This window comes from Diplotaxodon limnothrissa, linkage group LG19 (genome assembly GCF_057381915.1).
Source record: "Diplotaxodon limnothrissa isolate DT_005_m linkage group LG19, D_limnothrissa_male_GT1.1, whole genome shotgun sequence".
Classification (NCBI taxonomy): Eukaryota; Metazoa; Chordata; class Actinopteri; order Cichliformes; family Cichlidae; genus Diplotaxodon; species Diplotaxodon limnothrissa.
The window spans coordinates 32,533,597-32,559,164 of NC_140614.1; the positions used below are offsets into that span (position 1 = coordinate 32,533,597).

Sequence of the window (25,568 nt, forward strand, 5' to 3'; positions counted from 1 at the left end):
AGATCCCAGATCAGGGATGTCAGCCCACTTTAATCTTAAGTGGACCAGAGCAGTGAAACACCCTTTTTCTGTCACTGTACAGAAGTTCAGCTACACCTTTAATCCCACAGATGTGTTGATATAAAAAAAGAAGCACAGTTTCAACTATTTTCTTTTCTGTCTTTTTAATTATTTATATGTTAGTTAATTATGTTGGTGTGGTATAAATGGCCATGAGGGTAGAAAAAGCTGTAAAAATTCAGAAAATATGGGTAAAAGTGCAAAGTTTTGTACTCCTTTATGTTTTTCAAAGCAGTCCACAAGGCCGGATTAGACTGTTTGTCAGGACAAACTGGCCCTTAGGTTTTAAAGCCCTGCTAGGATGCAGGTGATGGCAGAGAAGAAGCAGGTGGAGACCCAGGATTCAAAACTGGGCAGCATTAGATGGGAAAATATAGATGGGAAGGAGGCGAATTGCACAAATGAATGTCTGAAAAGGCAGCGTCACAGATGAGTTCTTAGATTTCAGGCATGTGGAACAGAGACTGATTAGCTCATTGAAGGCAGGAAAATTGATCCAGCCAGAGAGATGACAGAACCCAGTGTAACAGTGTGGGAAAGTGGAAGTGATGTAAAGAATAAACTAGCGGCACAAGTGCCCCAGAATGCAGGCGGTTGGATGAGTGAATACCAGTCTGCCTTAATGAGCTTGCACATAAGCTACATTATTATAACATTATGAATCTCAAGCAAGTTTTGTTTGTTTTTCATTCTGTCAGTGAAACCAGACCAGCATCTTTTATCTAAATGTTTTCTATTGGTGTTTCTTTAGCCGGCAGCATGGTATGAAACTGGTTGGTTGAGTTGTTTAGTGAAAGCGATCCGCCCTTCTCTAGTATTTTTATCATGTTTAAAGGCTGCTGTACACGTTGTTGAGCTGGCTCTGTTTCACAGATGAAGTTGATGTTGAAATATTCATATGTTGAATCAATTCATAATTCAACACCCTTTTATAAAAATAATTGGAAAACAGTGAGCAGTGATTACTGAGTCTTGTAAAAGTAAAGTACTAAAGACATCACCAATTTGGTGATGTTGACACACAGCTTAATTTCTGGACATCTATGGATTGATTTCTTTGCCTGTGTGCATTGGACGGGTTGTTACCGACGTCTATGGAAAATTTCATGTCAAGAGCACTTTTAGTGGTCTAATTGGTGACGCGTTCATTACTTATTTTCCCCACAGTATATGTAGAATATGCTTCATTAATGTGCCTTTGTTCTGCATTCTTCCAGAGCACCAGGCTGCCCTCTTGCAGCTGAAGAGAGAGTGCAAGGAAGAGCTGGAAAAGATGCATGTAAGTTTTCTCATGACTGCAGTAAACCAGACACAGGGAAAAATGAGCAAAAAAGGTCAAGGGACAAAAAAGAACTAAACTAATACTGATGCAGGCAACAGAGACAGTGTGGTCTTACATCTGAGTCATGACAGGCGTGTTATAGCACACAGTTAGGGAATTAAACTTCAGTGTGGTTCGAGCTTTAGCTGTACATTTGTGCAAGATATATAAATGAATCACAAGTTCAGCTGTAGGAATTTGGGTTCTCATAGCAGATGACGGTTATGACCACAAGATGGCACTAAGTAAGCATGAAATACTCAGCTGGAGGAGCTTCAGTATGCAAACTAAAAGGCTGGAACCTTTGAGCTATTCAGGTGATGAACTAACATCAAGCCTGTCAAACTTCGATGGACAAACGTATGTTCATATGATATATGAAATGTAATTGGAGTTTTACAATCCTGACATTATGCAGAGAACAGAGATCTCAGATGGTGGGAAAAATGAAGCAATTATAAATGAACAAACCAATTTAAAAGCGCTTGCTATAATATAAGTCTTGAGGCAAACTTGGGTTACTTAATGTGTACTATTACAACTTCCAGCTGTTCAGTCCTTTCACACACACAAGCACACACAGATGGCTCCCATCAAATGTCCCTTAAAATTTTTAGTTTATCATTTTTCAAAAACGGTGATTTGGAAGAATTTGAAATATGTTTTATCTGCCTATTTAAACAAATTTGCTCTTAGAAAAATGAAAGAGACAGACTAAAGTTCTGGCTGTGTTATAGAATTTGTGCCACTGATGATAATTTGCTCTCTGGGCCACTCCCACGAAAAAGTCTGACCTCCTGAATTTCTGGTGAAAGACATTAATTTTGTTGTAATCTTTCAAATCCACTGCTGACACAGAGAAACATGTACCGTAGTCGAACCACAACAAAGGCTGGGCTAATTCTATTTCTAAACTGACATGAGTTAATAAGGAACATGTGTAAGATTTATTGCAAAACAGTTTATCTTTAAAATCAGTGCTTTGCTTTGTTTGGTTCTCCTTGTTTGAAATGTCAAATAAAAATTGGACTTTGGGGATTTTACTGTAAGAATTGGAAACTAACCTGAGGGAAACATTTAATTGGAATAAAGCTAAAAACAAAGATGAAGCGATATAATACCCTCTTTAAATAAAGAAGCGTGTAAGAATAAGTAGGCACTCTAGTCCAAATTCATCTCGGGGAAAACGCCGTCTACCACCTGATACGGTTCTGTTGGATGGTGGGAAATGACTAAAGTTGCTGATACTCTGGATTTGTTCTCATGGCAATTTTCTTCTTACAGTCAGAGTTTGAGTTTAAGATGTTCCAGCTGCGTGGTGAGCACGCGGTCTCCATATCACACCTGGAGGGAGTCATTGCCAGTTTGGAAGGAGACAAGCCGTACAACGCAGGACGGGAACGCCGTGAGGTCCGCGATGTTGCTGTGTTCACCGGAGATGACCCCATAACCAAGACCTGCCGCACTGTGGGTATCCAGACGGACCGGGAGACGTTCATTAAGAGCCCCGAGGGCGATGGAGGCGGGCTCGCTCAAAGCCCCAGTCAGAACCTACCGAAAAAACTCAACTTGGACTCGATCGGACTGAATCTAAAGGCTGAAATGGACCAAGGGCCTTCTGCGCCGCCGCCGCCGCCACCTCCTCCTCCTCTACCAGGTTTCTCAGGGCCACCAGTACCCCCTCCTCCTCCTCCTTTGCCGGGCAACACTGGAGCCCCGCCGCCACCCCCTCCACCACCTCCTCCTCCCCCTGGGGGTGGCCCACCGCCCCCACCTCCTCCACCACCTCCCCCTCCCGGCTTACCTGGCAGTGGCCCACCTCCTCCTCCCCCTCCTCCAGGAATGGGCCCCCCGCCTCCTCCACCTATGGGGGGATTCGGTCTCGGCCAGAAAGCAGACATGGCCCCACGGAAACCTGCCGTCGAGCCTGCGTGTCCCATGAAGCCTCTGTACTGGACCCGGATCCAGATACAGGACAACAAGTACGTATAAGACAGGATCCACTCCACTGGGGCTCCACTGGACTTCAGTTTACAGCTTAGGTTTTTTTATAGATCTGCAAACTCTAACAAGTGAAAGTGAAGCAAAAAAAATGCCAAACTAGGTTTGATGTCATTGAAAATCTGTGGTGCACTTACAGGGTTTGTCCACCACACCACACTACAGAATTTACTGCCTCTTAAAATGTCCCACACTGTGTGTCATGGTCCCCAAAAAATCTATAACCATAGATTTAGCCATTATATTGTAAATTGTGGGGGGTGTTTTGTTTTTTTATGTTAAACTTTAAGCTAATACTTCAAAATCAAACTTCAGTATGATGATTTTAAAGATGCTTTTGCTGTTTCCTTTGTTACTGATGTAAACATGCTACTGTTAAGGACTGCATGGGTTAGATACACAAATATCCTGCAGTCAAAGGAGTAGCCCTGTCATCCCAGTGCAAATGAAGCTGTAGGCATTATTGGCTCTGGGCTAATGGGGTCTCAGTCTAAGGCTTGAATGCTCCTATTCAAAGAGATTTCAGCGATATGGTTGCTGCACCGCACTCCCTCATCTAAAGGCCCTATTGAGATGCTCTGTAATAGTAAGTGGATTATCCAGACCATTTACTGTGGCTGTGGTTGTTGCCTTTGAGTGCCAGCCTTTCAGCTTTATGGCCTTGTATTTCCATGGCTGGATTAGTGGGGAGAAGCTGAGCTGCGGTTCGTGTTCTCTCGCCAGTTGTGGCCAGCGCTCGAGGACTAAGTGTCTGCACTGCAGTAGTTTCGTGTCAGCTATAAATTTAACTGTTAAGGGGCATTAAATGGGTCAGATGTTTAACTGTAGCTGGATCAGCTGTGTGATCTGTGTTAATGGTGTGAAGGTCTGAGTTATGAGGTTTGGGGGGGCTGTAGGGGGGGATGCAGTGTGAGGTTTGAAATGGTGCCCAGTGTCTGAATGTAACCTGAGATGTGGAGTACAGTGGGCAGCGTGTACGACGGGGGGGGGGAGTCGGGTCTGAGTTTCTTTAGTAAGCTACGTTCCTGCATCAGAGCCATCAGATGTTTGTTGGACTCGAGGTGGGAGAGAACAAAATCCAAGGATTTGTTAGTTTGTTTTTAAGGCGGTATCATTATAAAGCCTCTTGGCTGCCCTAGATAAATATGCTCACCTCTGCAAATGCATGCTTTGGAGACGCAGCTGAACTTGCCTGACCCTAATCTAGTCACTGTTGAAAGGCAGTTGATTGCTCTGGTATTTAAGCCACGATAAGCCTCCAAGCACTTGCACCCAGTGCGGTTACATCCAGGCTCTCTCAGGTGGCCTGCCGGCTGTAATATCGTTCAATGGTGACCTGCAAGAAGAACTGTGACGTGTGAGGAGATAATAGAATACATTTCGGGTGGGAGGAGCCTGCTGATTGTGGCGTTAATGTCATTTTGACGACCAGACGTGATGGGGGTGGGGGGGAAGCAGAGTGAGGCAGGTTGAGTTGAATTAAACAGTAGATGTGTTTTTAACAGCAAACTGCTGAACGCCCTCTTGGCTCTTAGACACCTCTCGTTCTCACTTTGCACCTCCGTTTGTTTCTTTTTCCACGTTACTCGGCAACTTCTGCAACACAGCATTTTGTCCTTTGCCTGGAAATGGTGGTTTATTACAGAGACAGGCTTGTCTTTAAACTTTTATTTCTATCACCCGGGTTATAAACGGCGCTCTTAAAAGTCAAGATTGCGACCGTGGCTGCCAGGTTTTTGTCCAAACAGCAAAATGGACAACATCAAATGAGCTTCCAAACATGGAGAACACTCAATTTTGTTTGATTCAAGTAGCCTCCATGTTGCTAGCCGTTCTATGAGAAGCCTTGACTGTGATCTAATGTTTTACACGCTATAACCTCAGTTTTTCATGGTCTGTTTATATTTTAAAAATTTATGATCCGTTTTTTTTTTTTGTAGCAACAACACTTTATGGTGTTCTCTGGAGGAGCCAAACATCGTCAACGCCAAAGAGTTTGAGGACCTTTTTTCCAAGGCCACGCTGCAACCGAAGAAGAAGCCGCTGTCGGACACGTATGAGAAGAAAGCCAAAACTAAGAAGGTAGCATCATTGGGCTCCACTCACTCCCCGGCTTGGGTTGTATTGACTTTGGGCGCTGTGTTGAAAGCTTAATTCATCACTGTATTCTTTTGCATGTGGTTATCTTGCACATTTTGCCAGCTGAGGGCAGGCTTTTTCTTTCATTTCTTTCATCTAGCTTTGTTTAATAGAGGCTTTCTGTCTGCCGTCATCTTCACTCGTAAATCCAAGGAAGAAATAACAAAAGGTGAAACAAAAGGAGGGAAAAAAAATTGATTGCGAGCCTCATTAAGCCCTCCTCCAGATTGTTGTCTGTAGTTGCCAGGTCCTACACTGGCTATCAAGTTCACTCCCTTATGTGTGTGTTGGTGTGTGCTTTTCTCCCCCCCCTATGATCGAGTTCTGCAGTGTGGTGTAACCAGGGCTTCAGGATTATGCTTTTTCCCTTTTGTGCAAGGTAAATTTTTCAAATCAAGAACAAAAAATCAACACAGATGTGCTTTCTGCCCAATTGATCCACTATTCCCTCTACCCCACCAAAGACTCCTCGATGCCGTCGTGTTAAATCCTGCAACTCTGCACCCCTCTCTCTCTCGCAGCCAGCGCTGCGTCAGCGTCCCGGCTGCCTCGCGGTCCCTGCCAAGGCGTCCGAGCAGTTAAAAATCAGCCGCTGCCCCAGACTTTAACCTCTAAATCCATACGCGTCCCCTTTTCTGATCAATTTGTTAAGGCTCCACTCGGCTCCAGAGGGCCAGAACGTGTATATGTGTGTGTCCATCCCAAGATCTCCCGATTCAGTCGGGTCACTCAGACTGTCCAACATTTGATCCAACACAGACAGCCACATCCAGACACAGATCTCGCCAACTGTGTCCTGTCTGGGCTTACATCATTCTAAAGGAGGTTTGGCCCCCATTAATAACAACATGTTGAAGCAAATTCATAACAATCAAAAAAATCCCATGTCCAACATAACACTTGTCCCCTCCCCCCGGTATTTGAAAGAAGGACGTTTGTGCTACACCGGCTGGGTTTGTTATCTGTGTTTAGACTTTTTGTTCTCAGTACTGTGGTTTTATTTAATTTAATTTTATGCAGTTATTTCTGGGGTTAAAGGGGGAATTGTTTCCGGCTGCCTTGACGTTCAGCTCACTGGAAAGGTCATCGGAATAATAGAAACTTGTTTACTTAATAATTTTCTATCCCTGAAAGTTTATACTCTGAGTGACTGGAGGGGAAATAATTTGCGAGGGAGATCATCTAAATAATAACCAGCAGATGATGGTTTCCAAGAAGTTCAGCTGGTTAAAGTACAGGAAAGAAAGGAAAGCGGGCCACATCTTTTTGGGAAGCTGGGGAGTAAGGGGAAACAGTATAACAGAAGATTAGCTGCTTCTGAGCGGAAGGAGGAAAGAAAATGGATAAGGATATCTTAGATGGTGCAAAAGAGAACGCTATAGGCCCCCCAGCAACTGCAGAGTATAAAAGTACACGTTGTTTACTTGTTGTCTGACAGAGTCCTGCAGTACTGAAACAGAGGCAGGCTCACAACCTCCAGGATATTTGGATGACATTGTAGCATTAGTCATGTTACATTAAGTGATACATGTGATTCACAGGCAAGTATTTTTGGCTCATGAGTTGCATCTGCTTAGACTTCTATGAGAGGATGTCACACTGTTTAAATTCCTTCGGGGTGCAAAGGAATAGGGCTTCCACAATTTTCATTGCGTCATCTTTCCACCTAGTTTTGTGAGCGCACCGTCATAGTCCTGGTTGCAAGCGGTTTGATTTTATCAGTTATTCTGAAGCTTAATAAATGTCAGGAAGTGGCTAAATAATCTATGCAAATGTAGTGATGCGTTTGAATCACAGAACAGAAATAAAGTATTCGAAAAACTTGCTAAGAAAATTCATATGAGAAGCTAAGCTACTACTTGACCTGCTGTGCAAAAGTCTTGAGCCATTATTCAGTTATCGGAAAAAATGGGAAATGGGTGCAGCAATTATTAAACTGTGCAAACATGCATGGAAATACAATTTATAAGGCAAAAACAGTTTATACTTTAAAGTCAATATTTTTGGTGTGACCACCTTTATTCTTTAACAGAGGCTGAACTCTTTCAGCTTTCTTATCATTTCTGTAAGTAGTCTTCAGGAGTAGTTCTCCAGGCTTCTTGAAGGACATTCAGGGCTCTTCCGTGGATGTTGGCTGCCTTTTGTTCCGTTCTGTCAACATGATCCCACCCTGCTTCAGTAACGTTGAGATCCACTGGCTAAAATTCAGCCCCAAATCCTGACAGAGCCTCAACTGTGTTTTACAGATGGCTTTAGATACTCACTGTTGTAACGCTGTTACTGTATCGACAGTGATTTGAACCAGAATTTTCAAATATGGATTCATCACTCCATGAAACCTGTTGTCGGTGCTTTTGAGTCGAGCACTTCTTCTTTTATCCTCCACTTGTCCAATTTCTTTTCTTCACAATTCACACCAATCGGAATCACTGTTGATGCATAAATACTATTTTTATGGCTCTCAAACTGTATTTTCATTGGCATTTTTTAAATATTCCCTAAAATACAAGCGAAAAGTGTCTGAAGATTCAATTTAAAGTTCTTTCTTTGCCAAATTGTCTGTTATGTGCAGACACATTGTTTTTTTTTATGCTTGAAGGATTCATAAGTCAGTGTTGAGTGGCTTCACAGCCACAGCTAAGAAACGTTTTGAAAGGCCGCGAAGAAGCCAGGACGAAATATTCTGCAGGGCTTCTTTCAAAAATACAACAGTGTTTGGCTCCTTAGACGTAAAATATAAAGAGTTTTTCACTGTACTGTATTTCCCATAACTGACCTGTTCTTTCTTCATCTACTTGTTTCAAATTGTAATAGTTGTTTCTTAATAAAATAAGTAAAATAAACAGACTTCTGTAGAAGAGATCAAGAAACTTCATGCGCAGTGGGACATGCTTCCCTTTTTTGATTGTCTGTCTTCCTGTAAGCTTCTGGCAGCGCTGCACCTTCACCTCCCTCTAAGTTGTAGGAGGTTTGTTAATAAATCTGTCTTGTTCTGTAGTTTTCGCAAAAATCATTCTCCCCATGTGGTTCTTTAAACACACTCGGAAGCTTTATAAATGTCTGCCCAGAACAGAGATTTAAGCACGACTGTTGAAAAGACTCTTTTATTCTGGAGGTTCTGATTGGACAGGGATGTAGGTGATAGCTTCTCAGTTTGGCGTGACGTCTTCCTCTGCGCAATACCGGCTGACACACATGTGGGCTACCTGCCTCCCATCTGTCAGCACACTCATTTTCAGTCAACGTTGCCAGCGAATCTGGTTACGTATCTGTATTAAGGAGTCTTTGTTTGTCTCCATTTGTGTGTTTCTGCGTCTGTTTTTATTTGCGCGTCTGCGTGTGCCCGCTTGCTTGAACACACCTGTGTGGTGACGGCACGTCCCCCGCAAGTCATTATGCACTTGCTCAGAAAGTGTTGCCAGAACATGCTAACACCACAGCCCCGGGGGCTGTGGACGGCGAGAGGAGATGAGTGGGTGGGAAAGGAATGTGTGTGTACATTATGCATATGAGCCACTTCCCCGTTTTCCAGCAACTGCACACGCCAAGAGTTGAAACTCGGGGGATGCAGGCGATGCCTACATGAGTGAGTTAATCTTTATCATGTGTGCCATAGAAAAATCAAAGCTCTTGTTTACTCTGGAGCTCGTCTCTCTGCGCCGATTAGCATATCAAAGCTGAGGGGAGCTCTCTCACCGGGGAAGACGGGACCGGGGGTATAATTGCACGCATGTGGCTTCACCCCGATGGCTGGTGGAGGCGATAAAGTATGGGCACCTATGTGAGCGGGGGAGCAGGCGATGGGCACGTCGGTGCATTTTTGAGGATCGAGGAGGGGAGGGAGGGATGATGATGATGATGAGGGAATATTCCGGTTAAATATGCCGGCGTGTGCGTGTACAAATATGCACATTAGTAAACACAAAAACTGAGGTCTCTTTTATGCACATAAATCAGAGCTCTATCAAGTTTATACATGGCAAGTTAACAAACAGCAGCTTTACGGGTTTATGGGAATAACTTATGAGCAATCGTACTACGTTTATTAAAGACATATTTGAAGTGGTGGCTATGACGTGGGAGAGTGGGCGTAAGATTAACACTTCTGGGCGAGACTGGGGTTGCTGAGTGTATCACAACTGGTTATTGATGGGAAGTCTCGAACCAGTTGTTATTGTAACATTTGCCTGGGTGATTTCAGACAGATAGTCAGAGAGACATCACTGCGGAGCAGGCCGCTCGCTCAGACGTGGCTGTGTAAACTATCCGTTCGGCTCGGATTCTGCATCACCCAGGCCGCATCGCCTAACACCGGCCACCTGCTTCAGCTCAAGGCTCTGACATCTCAGTGTCTCCTTCCATGATTTTGTTTATTTTCTTAGACTGCTCGCTTTCCCCCCCCTTTCTTCCTCTTTCTCTTGACTCGTCTCCGTTACTCGAGCGTCCTCAGCCGTGTCGGGTCAGTTCTCTTGTTCTCCACCGGAGGGAGCCATTAGCTATTGGTGTCTACCTGTCTCAGCATCAGCATCTCCCGGCTCTCTCCACCTACCCCGAGCTGTTTGCGTGTCTCGAGGCAAGCATCCAACATCACTTGTCTTTTCTCATTAACTTAACTGTTTAGGCTAATTGGCGACTTCTGCAAAGGTTCCTCGCCGCTTTTAGTGCGGCCCATCCAGAGTGGTTAATTAGAGGTGTTGGGAAAGCCTGGTACTCAGCCGTCTCATAGTCCCCAGTGTAGGAGATCCCTAGTGATCCAGGTAATAGAGCTGGAAGCAGCATGGCACCCACTAACGCCCTGTAATGCAATACCAACTTCTAAGGCTTCTGCTCTCCAGCTCCCACTGGACAGCCCAGTAGCCGACAACACCATAATACCTAATGAAGAAGCCTGACACATTAACTTTTAGAGCGGGGCTTTACCTTGCCAAAACGTTCTCTGGTTTTACGGCTAATTCAGTCATAAGTAATTGTGACCATGTGTAGGCACAAATAAAAATCCTGTGAATTTATAGTTACTGCTTCTCTTTGCCGTGCTCTTCAAGACTGTCCTTTTATGGTGCCACTTTTTGCCTTTGTACTTTCACTGCGACTTGATATTTTTTGATTATATCTCGCACGTGTTTTCTGGTAAACTTTGGAGGAGGTGCTTTTCCTAACTTTCGCTTTCTCATTAATGTAACTTGATAAAGAGGGTCCCGGCTATGTGTGTGCGCGCGCCACATTTCCCGGTAGTTTGCGTCACGATGATGGGTTATCACAATTAGTGCTGATTAGTTCGGTCATTTGGGTCAATCCCGGGTGATTCGCCGACTGCTGGGACTAACTGGGGCTTTGGGCGCTCTCTCGCTGGTCGTCCGTCACCTGCCACGGAGGGGAACTGGTGAATTTAACCCACCCTCTCGCTGCTCGAATGAACTTTTTATTCACCGTCTGTTCCTCAGGTTATTTGATGTCACATTTTGAATAATGAGGGATGATTTGCGTAAAGAGTAAATGTCATGTTAAGCTAAAAAACTGCATTTTTCTATAACCCATATTTCATATTTGAATCCCCCCACCCCACCCCCAACTCTCTCGATACTTTATAATGTAAATTATTTTGTGGTTTGTTTGGTTTTTTTCTTTCTCTCCAGATTATCAAGCTGCTGGACGGGAAGCGTTCCCAGGCAGTTGGCATCCTGATATCAAGCCTGCATCTGGAGATGAAGGACATTCAGCAAGGTGAAAAAATCTTTTCCAGCGTCATCTAGAAGCTTGCAAACACTACATTATTTTCCTGCCTTTCACAGAACAAACTCGTATTCCGATTCAGCTGCGATAAACTAAATTTACTCTCCTCTTCACCATTAAAGTGAGCAGGACTCCTGAGGAGATGCAGATGGAGTTATTTTTAGAGATGAGATAGTGAACTCTGCAGCAGAGGATAATTTCCAGTGTCTTGACAGCTACTAATTTGTAACTCCAGACACTTTTTTTCTGGATTAATTTGTTTCAAGTGGAAAGTGGATGATTTTTCCAGTTACCACTGTGGGAAAGAAAAATCCTCAATTTGTCAAAATGTGAGACGGCCACGTCGCGATGAAAGCAGCCTTTCGCTTTTTCTGACAGGCCTCCTGTGCTGGTTAAAGTCAAATTGCCATCTCCTTCATTTTAAGAGCTGAATAGATTGATTGCATTCTTGACGGTTCTGTGGAAAATGCACGCATACATGTGCATGTCTAAAGTCCCTGCATGGGTGAGTAAACGCATAGTATGTGTGTTGGGGACATCATAGGTGGGCCAGGAATTAGTCCGGCCCTCGGACTGTGGCGGAGAATGGCTGCCGCCTGCTTGTCTGAGCAGGCGGCCAGCAGATCTGTTTATTGTAGCCAGTGACGGTTTCCACAAGCCTAATGGGACTGACACCCCACTAATGATCTAAGCATGTACAAAACCACGTTCCACAGTTAGCAGACACTGCGCTACCACATAAAACCAACTCAAAACACAAGCCAGAAAAGCGGATACACCAGGACAACCATCCTGTTTCGATTTCTTTTTTTCTCCCCCCTTTCAGTTCAGTTTCTCTTCTGTTCCAGTGTCAGTTTGGTAAAAAAAAAAGGCCGGCTCACACCCAGCGTGAGGCTGCTTCCTTGTGCTTTAATGGGAGGTGTATGCGAAATGGACAATTTGAATTTGACAATGAAGGACAGCACCTTAATAAGCACTTCTGAGGGCGCTAGTCCCTTGCTTCGCCTGCTTGCCTCCCCTTTGTTGCCAAATTAAAAGGACATGGTACATGTAATGTAATTACAGCTACTAGGGAGGGAGAGAGTGGGAAGCAGGGAACTAGAGAAGGCAGTACTCGGGTTAAGAGCAAGGGGGGGTCAAATGCACCCGTGGAAGTGACTGGGCGACCTCAAGGGCCACCATGGTTCAAGGGCAAAGGGAGGCTCTCCCCCCCCACACACACCACACACACACCACACACACACCACACACACACACCACACACACACACACACACACACACACGAGTGAAAAGTGGAAGGAGAGGGTGTGAAGCCGTTGGCAGGCACGCTTTGATCTGTCGGTGTGGAGAGATATCCGGCTCCCCTCGGATCAGAGTGCTCCTGTGCACACTGAAGCAGGCCCCCTTTGGTGGGTGATTGACGGCTGCGTGGCTGAGGGACTGAATAATCCACTCTAATAAGATGTAGGAAATGGACCTCCAGCGTTTTCTCTGATCCAGACGTCGGGACCACATTGACAGCTTCTCTGCAACAGAACAGCTGGGAACCAGAACGCAAATTGTTACCTTGTTAGGTGGAAGTAGTCGCTGGCCAAAATTGTTAACATTACCTGTGCAAGTTTAATACACGAGACATTCAACTGATAAAAAAAGAAAGAAATCTGTTCTAAAGACATTTTTGCAGACCTTTTTTTTTTGTTTTGTTTGGTTTTTAATGTGTTTTGATAATCAGAAGTGCCTTTTTAGTTCCATTGGTTTCAGTATAATTAAGACAAGGACAAAGCACCAGATTCTCCTGCACTGAGCAGCTCACACCAAAACAATCAGGATGAATAAGCAGCCGTGTAGTCCAGCAGAAACACATGTAAACTAGATTTTATGATGTTCAGCTTTCTTCTTTTGGGTCAAATAAGTGTCATAAGTTTTGTAAATTTCAGCAGGTTTAGCTGATGTGGTATGTTGTGTAGTTTATGATGGCAAATGTTTGCAAACTTTAGCTTAAATTTGCAGCATAAATTGCTGATATTAGTTTTCGACTGATTGACGCGTCTCCTCTGTGGCCACGGCAACTGAGTAGCGCATTTCAGAGGAGCAGGTCGTGCACAGACCTTCTCGGCTGACAGCGACCAGACAACCATGAGCTGATCCAAAAGCAGTGTTGACCGTACCCACTTCTACGTGCATCACTAAGCTATAAACCTACGACACGGTCTCTTTCTGTGATCGTTTCATTTTGCCTTCTGTTTACACACTCGAACGTACAAAAACCTTTTAAACGATTGCCTGTTGCATTCACTTCCTATCTGCTCTGGCATCCTTTGTTTTTCCTTAGTGCACCATCTACTGCCCACCTCAAACTCATTAGTTGGCTGTTGGTGGTTCTAGCTGTGAGCTCTGAGGTTAAGCAGTTTCAGGCTTTCCTTTCTTTGCCGTGCTGACGGGCTTCGTCCCCCAGTTCGCTTGTCCACGACAAGAGGGGGGAAAGGAGCTTCGGCGTACACTCAGCATCTGCGGTCTCAGACTCAAGTGTGCTCAGCCTGGCCACACTCCCAGCTTTACTACCTCAAGCTAATATTGTAAATTAGGTGTATAATTCAGTTAAATGGCAACTGAGTTATGCACTTCACTTGTTTTGTTTGTTTTTTTTAATGTCATTCTTTGTTTTACTGGTTTGGGAAATCTTTTTCTGTCAAATATGAATATAGGCTCTATAAAGCTGCCACAAATGTAATGTTCCATTATTCAGCCTGTAAGTAAATTAAAGGGCTGTTGTGGGTCTGTTCTTTATAACACCGACTGCTTCTGTTATCTTTTCCAGCTGTTCTTAATGTGGACAATTCTGTGGTGGATTTGGAGACAATTGAGGCTTTATATGAAAACGTAAGTAGCGTGTGTGTGACATTTAAATGTCTAAACAAAAGGCTCTAAAGTTTTCACAAGTTTAAAATAAAACTAGATAACATCTACATCAGGGGAAATTATCATTCGACTCCCTGCTGAATTTGTACGTTTTCTCTAATTTTTTTTTTCTGTTAGCTTCATTTTAATGGCGAGATACAGAATATCAATATTTCCCCCACTATATATGGTGTTACCGAAGCAAATAAGGTTTCTATACAGATGCATCTTAAAATCTTCTCTAACAAAAAGTTGAATCGCGTATATTTCATCACAGTATTGAGCCACATCTTTGTAATGACCTTTGCATTGTCTCTCCATAGAGGGCCACCAGTGACGAGATGGAAAAGATAACGAGACATTATGAGACATCCAAAGAAGACGAAGTGAAACTGCTGGACAAACCTGAACAGTAAGATTTTGTTTTGAATCAGGTCTCACCAATTTGATTATGTGTGAAAGGATACAGAGATATAGAGCTATGGATATCTATCTCAGGGCTTCGTCATTAGTTTCTGCACAAAGTGTGCATTTTTACATAGCCTTTGCGTACGTGCAAAAATGTGCATTAATGGACACTGCTTCAGTAGTTTTTGTCAGGGTTAAGCAGTTAACGAGGCCTGGATCCAGCGGTGCCATTCAGCCTGGCCTTCCTATTTCCATGTTTGACCAGAGCTGTCACTATAGCCTCCTGAGTCATCCCTACTCAGTGTCTACCTCCATCAGCAGGGTCTAATCACACAGGATGTTACCACTCCACTCCGCTCCCCTCCGACACGGCACTGTTTACATAAGTCGTCCCGCATCAGGCCAGAGCTACCTTTGATCAGTCTCCGTGCGCCGCTCGCCGCTTTCCTCCACCCGACCCCGCGGACCTTTCAAACCCAGCCGAGCAGCGCGGCTCATGACTAGCAGCTGCCTGCCTGCGAACAGCAACGTTGACTCAGTCAGCCTGCGTGGGGAAGCTGGGCCTGCCAAGGACCCAAAATAGTTCTTCCTGTTAGACGTTTTGTTTAATTCTGTCATAACACATCACATCCCATACTCTTCCACCTCCTTCTCATCCTCTCTCTGCCCCTCCTCCCCTTTTGTTTTTCAGGTTTCTCTATGAACTCTCTCACATTCCGGACTTTGCGAGCCGAGCCCGATGCATCATCTTCCAGTCGGTATTCCTCGACACCGTCTCTTCTATACGTCGCAAGGTGGAGATCATCTCCAACGTCAGCAAAGTAAGAACGTCACGACAACAAACTGCTTAAAAAGTGTCCGCCTACAAGAACTAACCCCAAACAAACTGTGTTTGTCAATGTCAGGAGTTGCTTGATTGCAACAGTTTGCGGGATATAATAGGTCTCGTTCTGGCCTTTGGGAACTATATGAATGGAGGGAACAGGACGAGAGGGCAGGCTGATGGCTTTGGGCTGGAGATCCTCCCCAAGCTAAAGGACGTCAAGAGCCGGGTAAAACCGTTAAAGGCTCTAAAGTCTTATAAAAGTAGAGTAATATCCTAGTGAGCTGATTCATGCCCTTTATCTTAATTGTCTGTTTTGCTGTTTTCTTTCTTCAGGACAATCGCATGAACTTGGTGGATTACGTGGTTTTATACTACTTGCGTAATTTTGATGAGGTAAATTAATCATTTTAAAAAAAATAAAGTTTAACAGCTTTTAAATGTCTCCTAAGTAACACGTTGCTTCATTATTGCAGCATGCTGGTACGGAAAAGAGTGTGTTCCCTCTGCCAGAGCCACAGAACGTCTTCCAGGCTTCTCAGGTTAAGTTTGATGACCTCGCCAAAGACCTCCGAAAACTCAAGAAAGATCTGACCGGTACGACGTGCCCCACTCGTATAAGCGGGTTCATTTCTACCACATTGAATTTATTGCTTAGGTTATCTTTGTTCCCCAGTAAATCAGTCAGCGTAATTGTATACATTACCATCTTTCACCAGAGCAGTTTAAATGTAAATGCACATCCCGTGGACTCTCCCCTCCCTCTGCAGGGAGGTTTCTGGGTTTATTCAGGACCTCGAATGGCCCGAGGGAGCCTTTCCCAATTCCCAGTTATTGTATCTTAACAACCGTGTCATCATAACACGACAGGCTTTCCTGTTACAGGACTAGTGGCAAGACATTTGGCATCTTTATATCTTTGTCTGTGCAGCATTTAAAGCTAGAGTAAAACCCAAAAAACAAATTCCAGGTCACTGAGGATACATCAGAGGGACAATAGGGGGATTAAAAATTAAATACACTTTTGATGTTCTGTGCTGGTAGTGTCCTGGGCGCCGAGCCACTCAGTAACCCAGCCAAGCAGCCAGTTAGTCTTGGCCAGGGCCACACGGAGGTTAAAGGCGATGCCCCCCGGTGCCCCTTGTGTCTGCCGTTATTTAAATCAACCAATAATACGGCATATGAAAGCAATTAGATATGCTCCACAGCTCTCCCCTGCGTCTTTCAGATTGCTGTTAAAGCCCTCTCCTCTCTGACCCGAGGGAAAAATACAAAGAGTCTACTAAAGTACCCAGACCCACCTCAAGCTGTCACTCATTTATTAGGAAAAATGGAAGACCTGAAGACAATAAATGCAACACGAGGGCCTTCGTATTTGATCTCTGCTGCAACGCAGTCTGGCACAGTAGTCCTTAGGGGTATTTGCATCACAGGGCAAGCCCTGGATTCTGGATGTTTGCTGAGCTCCACCTATGACTCCCACCATTTTTATCCTCTCCAGCCGCCAGGAATAAATATTTATGCCAGGCTATTATAAACCAGCCAAAAGAAAGCAACTGGTCTTAATTATAAAGCTAACACAGATCACTTCCATCCACATCGAGAGCACTGCCTGACACTGAGAAGCTAACATCGGATCACGCTTTGGTTTACTCGCACTGTTTGACTTTGGCGAGCAGAGCAGCCCACCCCTCAGGTGGTGACTGCAGTGGTCGCCGGTGTCTTGCCCTGCAGCCTTGGGTCAGAGGCAAGGAGTTGTGATGCTGAGAGTGAGAACTTCATCCCTGCTGAGCTTAGTCCACCTCCGTGGGCCATGGGCACATTTAGGATACTGTATGTTTCTGAGCTTTGAGCTGAGTTGCTCCGGAGAGGGCTTGCCGTCCACTTGGCTGCCCTCTTCTTCACTGGCTTGTGCAGAAACGTGATCCTCTTTTGATGGGGCTTCCTGTTTGGGAAGAGGGTGATGACCTTTTCTGTGCTGCTCTCAGAGGGAGAGGGATGAGTGAGAGGCCATAAGGACTTAAACCTACTGTAGGACTCGGAGCTCCCAGTGAGACAAACCATGCTGTGGTTAATTTGTGCGTCAGTCTTTAGAACTCGGCACTAAAGATTAAGTTTATCATTAAAATTTGGCACAACTCAAAGTTCTTAAGTCTTCCCAGAATTCCTTTTCCCTTCTCGACCAGCGGCTACCTACTAAAAGATCTCTTTAACGGCCACATAATTGAACCAGACAGATGGGAAGGGATGCAACCAAATGAAATGGGATCAAATAAAAAGAAACAGTCAGAGCTCATTTGCTGCTCAGGGGAGTTTAGTGTTTCACAGAAGTCCCGGCCTAGGTTAGGCATTCATCACTGTGGCAAATCAGACAGTGTCCCGATTTTAAATGGCCTTTTAATGTCAGGTTCAGGCTGGGCCTTTAGCCTGAGGCCTGTTTTACGATGGAGCCTCAGCTTGGAACAGAATGAGTGAATTCTGTTGACCAAACAAGGCAAAAATTACTCTAAAATCGGATCCTTTTTTATGTTGGTTGATTTGTTGCAAGTAATCGTGCGATTTTCTAGCTTTTTGAATACGAATAAATTTGTCAGCACATTGCAGAATGGCTGCATAGACCCGGATAACCCCAGGTCCATATGTCACATACCCAAAGAGCTAAAAAATGGATGGATGCATTTGAAATGTAAAGTTTGTCTATATCTGTAAAGATATAGACAAAAGCACCTTTTCCTTTTAATGCATCTTGAAGCCATATTTCAGTGCTGCTGCTGATATTCAAAGTCCTGCCTGAAGCTTCTACCTGTCAGTGCTGTATTTCCAGCAAAAAAGGGAGAAGAGTTGTAGTTAGGTGGATATGAGTTGATTTATGAGGGATGGAAAGGAGAGAGAACGCCTTACCCTACGGCAGTCTCCTGGCTGGCCTTGCTGAGAGGTGATAGCATTTTTCATCCCATAGAAAGGAGAGCTGGATACTGACAGACCACTGGAACTAAAGATAATTGGAGATCAGTGAGAGAATTCACTTTCCAGGTATAAATAACTAGAATGTGCCACGGCTGGAGCACTGGACTGGTTTAACCTCCTGGGGGGAAAAAAGAGTGCAGCAAAGTTTATGAAGTTCACTGTTACATTCTGAATATAACTTACATTAAAATATTTAAAAAAATTAATTATCAAATGAGTTAAAATGTTCTGAGGAGGATTTTTATCTTTTCTCTCGTTTACTGTGCGTCTCCTCGTCTCATTTGTTTGCTTCTTCGGTGGATTTTGCTTCCTCATGAACCAGAGCTTCACAAATGGGAGGTAGTGGAGTGTAATGGGCACATTTGTGAGACCGAGCCATCCATCAAACAGCCATGGTTGAGATCTTGTGGTGTTCCGCAGAGTCTCCGTCCACTCGTAGGCTTTGTCTTTAAGTCGACTTTCCGTAGTCGTGAATTGTCCTGGCTGGCTGCGATTTCCTGGTAGCTTCAGCGGGGGCTCTTGCTTACAACAGTAAAAATCATAAGTACATGTTAACATCAAAAGCTCCCATTTTCCAAACCACACAGGGTTGGAAAATGGAGCAAAAGTCTGTCTTTCTGTTTGTTTTTCTTCCCACTTAACCCCATCACCACCACCCAAATTTTTTTTTTTTCAATATTTCTGTTTTTTAAACGCACAATTGTTGGCCCATTACCTCATATTATGCAAGTATCACATTTGCATATAATGGATTCAACAGTGTCTCCTTAGAAATGCATGTTTTTGTAAGTGTTGCTCGAGTTAACTCTGTTCATCCTCCTCGTTGCTGTACCTATGACTCTTTGGCTTTGTTCATGCATGTTCTTAAAATATTGCTGCTTTTTTTTTTTTTTACTACTTTTTGCTGCTTAAACATTGTCCACCAAAGTCTTAGAAGCAAATCACAATAAAAAAATAAAAAAAATACAGCAATGCATAAAACCAGTGCTCTCTGATCAGTGATGTGGGAACTGGGATTTAAAGGGCAGAGCTGTTGTTGTCTGGACAGAGAGCCCAACAAAGCAAAGAGTAAAAATCCTGTTTTTATGTTCTACTACATCCTCCCAATGTTGGCTCTGTAAATTGTGTATGGTGCGCATGTATATATGCAGTACCTCTGATGGTAATTCACATTATTATTATTTAAATTTAATTAGTTTATTCAGCGTCCTTTTAAATGAGAAGTCTTATTTAAGAAGATATTATTAGGTACACCTATAAGAAACCATTTAAAGTACATTAAATAGGTGCTGTAAATTTCAGTGCGTACTTTAAAATAAATTTCTTTCATTATACTTTTTTACTAAAGATTAAAAAATGCATTTGTAATGCAAGAAGACTATTAATTTACATTAATTTACAGAGCTGATTAAGTCGTCTATTACTCCATTATCTTTAAAAAAAAACTTGCATGCAAACATTAAGATTAGTTTTTTTACTTAAGCTTAATTTTTGTACGTATTTGCGATTAGCTCACTTACACTCACGTTACCATTAACAGAAGTTTGGCTTTATTTTTCTGGCCTGATGGCGTCAGTCATTTGCTTGCAGGAGAGTCCTCCTCCTGAATGCACTTTTTTCCAAAAAATGTATTATCACTCCAAGACAATGTCTCAAACCCGAGCCCTGGGCTTTTATTCTTTACAGCTGTTGTGTTTTTGTGGGCTTCCTCCTTGCGGCCTTTGCTGTCTGGACCACATTTGGAAGCGAGCCGCCTCTAAATTGTAGACTTGCTGTTTTGAACACTTTTTTTTAATGGGTCTTTTTGAGTCGGGGGATTTTTGTTAAGGAAACGTGGTTTGTCCAAACAGGATATTTTGGTTGTCATGTTTGTGTGCTTGCTGAGTTCTGTCTTTTTATTTGAATAACTGCTGGCTCCCACTTTTAAATAGAGCCCTGGATTCCAGAACGAGCGGCTGTTGACGTAGTTGCGTCTCAGTTTTAATGCTGGGATGTCGTGCTTCCTGTCTCGTTTAATAAGACACCCAGTAAATAAAACCAAGCAATAGAGCGGGTTTACCGGACTACAGGTGCGGCAGCTCCGCATGCAAACGCACGAGAGCCAAACTGAGATGTTAAAGCGGCGACACAGTGAAGTTAGACTGCGGCCAGACCTGTTAATGCTCTTGTTCTGTTGCAGAACTATTTAGCTATGCTGTCATAAGCAAGTTTAGGTATTTATTGCTGCCATTAATGACTTACAGGTTGAAGGATTGTGCAAAGTTATTTTTGCCAGGCGTCTGTGTGTGTGTGTAGTTACAGTTGAGAGGAAATGGGGAAAGGTTCGGCTGGAACACGCTCACTCACGGCTGTTTCCTCTGAACTTGTGTGAGTTGGATCATTTGGCACGGCAGAGGGGGGGGGCATCCACAAACAGCAAACACATCTGCTCCGCTCACACATGTGGCCAGCGCTGAAGGTAGAATACAAATGAAATGGTCACCATTGTGTAAACTAGTTTTAAATAAACCTCGACAATATGCAAACTGGCATGTGCCTGATGCGTAAATCGAGGCGCGGGGTGGGAAATCTGAGGATGGGTGAGAAAACTGGTTTAAATGTGGAACTAGAGGACAAAATAAAAGCGCAGCTTTGTGCTTACTGTAAGCACTCGTTTAAGGCCAAATATTACAGGCAAAAACATCTATGCATTACACTCTGAATATTTGTATTTTATAAAGATGAAAAAACGGTGCAATGCATTGCAATCTTTTCAGAGCACTGTTCTAGTGGCATTTACTTTACTTACATGTGCAAAACTTTATTATAAAAAATGTTGTTCCAAGCAAATGTAGTGTAAAGTTTTTTTTATTTAATGTCTGTCAGTTCATTTTTTTATCCTGATTACCAGGAATCAGAACTCCTTTTAAATCCTTGTGTTAAAATGAGATGAGATGTGTTACAAAATACACTCATAGAAAGACAAGTTGAATAAATTTCAGCCCTGAATGATAGACACACTTTAACTTTATTCGTATATCTGTACCTCTCACTTTAGGCCCTTCTTTCATCTCTTTTTTCTTTCTTTGTTCTTTCCTTCTTCTAGCGTGTGAGAAGGATGTGCAGAAAGTCTGCGCTAACTCATCAGAAGAACACCTGCAGCCTTTCAAGGACAGGATGGAGGGATTCGTCTGTGCTGGTGGGTGAAGTTAACATGTTCCTGTTTATCTAAAACAAGGAAAGAAATGTTCCTTATTTTTCTTCTCTTTGTAGTTTTACTCTTAAGTGCCATGATCATGTAAATACGTGTGGATTTGATGTTTTTTCTGAGGAATGTCTCATTTCACATGGCTGCTTTTACCTATAAGAATCCTCCAAAAATAATGTCCACAGTCTTCATTATCAACACTAAATATTTGCCAAAACATAACACAAAGATTACTATTTAAATTAGTACAATTACTATTGTGATGTGCGTGTAAACCTTGGCTTTCCTTTCCAAATGTTCAGCAGTAACCATTTCCTGCTGCTGTTAAATTAAGATGAGGGATACGTTGTTTAATCTTTCCCGCTCCCTTTAAATGACACTGAAGTCCTTTCCCTCCAATAGCCATAATGGATGTTTGCCCTCACTCGTGCTCATGAGTGGGCCTGGCTCATGTGAAGGTGTTTTAAAAAATAAAACAATCATTTGGAGAGATGATTTACAACCAGTGAGATGGCTGCAAAACCGAGCTCCGGGAGACAGAAAGGCCCCGTTTTCACCCTGACACACAGCACGAGTCCTTTTTAAAACGGGGAGCTGTAATTATGTTTTGTTTTTTGGGGTTTTTTGCTACGTCAGACAGTCAGCTTGTTGGTAGAGAACCCGTCTCCTGGTGAACGTGGGTGTTTTTGTTCTTGCTGAGAAGGGGCGTCTCGGTGCCCTGTAAGACAGCATGAGGACAGGAGTCTACAGGCCTGTAGAAGAGATCACGTTGCGTTTAACATGGGTCCTATGTACTCGTGGGTTCCATAAAGCTGGCAGGACATCCTTAGCTGTGGCCTAATAAAGCCGACTCGCCTCGGTGGATCACTCTTAGGGACCAGGAGCAGATCTGCACTGACAAACTCGGACCATCTTGTCTCCTTTCTGACCCACGCATTAGCAAAGTCCTCTAGTGTTCGCTTGTCAAACTCATTTTACACAATGGGCCACATATAGCTCACTTAAGTGGGCCGAAGCAGTAAAACTCCACTTTTTGACGGTGTAAAGAGTTTAACTGCACATTTTAATGCTTCAGATTTCTTAATATAAGAATAAGCTGTGCAATTTCATCTCCGTCTATGTGATAAACCAAATTCTGCTGTAAATAAAATAAATCTCTCAGCACGACTCTTCAAGCTTAGAAATGACAAAATTCATGTGTAAAACTGCAGAAATAGTTCTGGTATATTATTGCACAAACTATGCTGGAATTGTATTAATTTCCAGAAAATTTATTATGGTATTCACTGTGGATCCACTTAAAAAAAACATACGTTTCTACAGTAGATGGTGAAAAAACTGAAACTTTTTTGTCATTAAGTGGTTCATTAATCATTACTTAATTACTTTGGCATAGTATAAATGTCTGTGTGGGAGGTCTTTATCAGTAGAAAAAGATGTAAAACTAAAAAGTCCAAAATGTATACCCCCCTCCACATTTTCCGAGGCTATCCAGTGGATTGGAGTGGACCTAATGTTTGATATCCCTGCTTTAGGGTGATGAGAATTCCTGGAAATGACCCAAAAGGAAGAGTGTAGGGAAATCCACCACATCTGATTTAAACCACTTTCGCTAACTGAAGTGAGGCAACAGTGGTAGCTTTAATATTGTGATCACATCCTTAGGCCTGGTGGTGCCTGCATAAATGGATACTGTGGTTCTAGAAACTGAGCAGTGAGCCAGCTGAGCCCTCTTGTCTCAAAGGCTTTCTACCTGAACGGCAGTATGTAACCATAATTACGAGACTTCCATTAAAAATAAACAATTCTCCATTGCTCTTATCCTGTAACCTTTATCCTCTGGAATTTGCTTGTTCTTTTATTTTAATTTCTCCGTCATATGTCCAACCTTAAATTTTATATTTATTTCATCCTGTATACTGATTTTCTGGAATATGCCTCTGTTTGTTTCCTTTGTTTAATCTTAAAATAAAAATCCAGGTTACGCTTTTTCTTTTTAAACACCACTTTTTTTTCTTTGCCGTTTTATTGGACGCTCTTTGAAACCTCTGGGGATACTGACACTGGCATATTTTTCATGTTGAATATACACCGTGACTAATTAAAAACAAATTCCTGCGCCTTTTTTCATTTTTTTATCTCGGCTTGCGTAAATCTCGTTTCACCGTCTCTCCTCGGAAAATGCGTGTGTATCATCACCTCCTCACGCTTCCTTTGTTGTTAGTGAGTCAGTAACCAAAACTCCACTCGCTCAGACTGCCTGTGAATTACGTAGATGAAGTGAAATTTGCGCTTAACAACTGTCCAAGGAGCCACTTCTAATCTAAAGTCTTTGAGATGTGTCTCTGTTCTGTTAGTGGAGTTGTTCAGGGGTGAAAAGGGGTGTTTGGTTTGTTTTTATATCTCCAGCATCCCCTCTCAGACTGCTCTACATCTCTTTGTCATCTGGCTGCGAGGTAAAGCGGCAGTTTGGAAAAGTGTGTCAGAGTTTTAAAGCCTCGCTTTATTGTCCTTCTCAGCATGCGCGTCTCATAACTTTCTAGTTAGCGACTAGTGGTTTCATGTTTGCACGGGGGAGCGGAGGAAGAGAAACTTCACACATCCTCTCCCTCTCTGAGCCAATCTCTCTCTCGCTCTCCCTGAACCCTCCCTCCCGACTCCTATGCCACCTCTGCAAAGTCGCACCAGAGGGGTACCTCAGGCGCCAGCCTGACCCCCACTGAGACTAACGCCATTGGTCACGGCCCCACTCCTCTCCCCCCCCCCCCCCCCCCCCCCCCCACCACCTCCCTTTATCCCAGACATTGCCACCCCCCCTTCATTAGGTTTACCTTAACCCTCTTGCCCACATACATGTTTAAAAAAAAAAAAAAAAAAGAGAGAGAGATGAAAAGTAAACCGGGTGGTTGATCGAAGGCTTTAGTTCACCTTCTCCCAGAAGACCCCCAAACCTGCCTTTGAACAATTTTTTGGAGACTTCCCCCTCTTAAATCTTCAAGTAGGAAAGGTCCCCCATCATTGTAAAAAGGATGAATCTGGAAAAATGCTATAAATCTGAGATCACAGGCACTCTCTGGCCCTAGATAAATTCTTGCACCTCGGCCTGGCCCGCCGCACACATCTGCCTTGCATTTAGACACTTTTACATGGCAGGAGTCCACAGGAGCCTCCAGTTCCCAAGCCTCTCCGCTCAGCCCTCCACCCCGGCTTCAGCACTGCATCGACAACACACACACAGACACGCACACCTCAGCAAACGGACCACCATCCTGAGGCTGAGGTGAGGATTCGCTCTCGTGGGGACTCGCGTGCACAAACACACAGAAGTAATGTCAGACTTTACAAAGTGCTTAACAGTTGCTTGGATAACATGCTCACCGTCAGTGACATCTCAACCCCCACAGCCCTTCTTCTTCTCCCCTCAGCTTTGAGGATGATTAATGAACACAGCGCCCCCCTCTGGAATCCGCTTTTAATGAAACATTTGGTTAGCAGTGTCTACACAAGCCTCATATTTTGCCCCATGACCTGTCTGAATGTTTTCTTTCTGTGTTTTTTGCAGCTCAAAAGGAGCATTCTGCTGAAGAGGACCAACTTAATGCAGCACAGAAGAGGTGGGAAATGCACTGTAACAGCTACAAGCTAATAAATGTTGGAGGAAAAGTTACACTGGAACAAACAAAAAATCATATTTTCCCATCAACACAGGGAAGTTTGCCAAGTGTTAGTGATTGCAGGCGCCACACAGCTGTGAGTAATGTAGCAAGCCTCAATATGAGGAGATAAAGTTTGTGGTATCTGATAACTAATGCTTTCTATGCATATAGCTGTATGCACATATTAAGGATTCTGCAAAGATGCACCAGTCTCGGCATGTAAGCACTTTGATGAGTGAGGCGGCCATTCGTTGGACAGGTATAAGATGATGCATATTTCACATTTATTGTTGAAGATTGGGCACACATTCATACGTGCACAAGGAGAGATTATTTGAGTTATTCATCTTTAAGACAGTTAAGCAACATGTCTTGGG

At 43.5% G+C, this 25,568-nt stretch overlaps 1 protein-coding gene across 2 annotated transcripts in view; it reads left to right on the forward strand.

Annotated features, from left to right (window-relative positions):
* Positions 1 to 25,568, forward strand: part of LOC146612611 (formin) — a 46,501-nt gene that overhangs the window by 14,085 nt on the left and 6,848 nt on the right. For both annotated transcript variants that reach the window (XM_085343191.1, XM_085343190.1), the window contains 12 exons: positions 1,278 to 1,339; positions 2,666 to 3,363; positions 5,323 to 5,464; positions 11,155 to 11,242; positions 14,071 to 14,132; positions 14,474 to 14,562; positions 15,250 to 15,379; positions 15,464 to 15,610; positions 15,718 to 15,777; positions 15,858 to 15,978; positions 21,434 to 21,526; positions 25,098 to 25,149. In XM_085343191.1, coding sequence (XP_085199317.1) covers positions 1,278 to 1,339; positions 2,666 to 3,363; positions 5,323 to 5,464; positions 11,155 to 11,242; positions 14,071 to 14,132; positions 14,474 to 14,562; positions 15,250 to 15,379; positions 15,464 to 15,610; positions 15,718 to 15,777; positions 15,858 to 15,978; positions 21,434 to 21,526; positions 25,098 to 25,149 — 1,744 coding nt within the window. The remainder of the gene's footprint in view (positions 1 to 1,277; positions 1,340 to 2,665; positions 3,364 to 5,322; positions 5,465 to 11,154; positions 11,243 to 14,070; positions 14,133 to 14,473; positions 14,563 to 15,249; positions 15,380 to 15,463; positions 15,611 to 15,717; positions 15,778 to 15,857; positions 15,979 to 21,433; positions 21,527 to 25,097; positions 25,150 to 25,568) is intronic.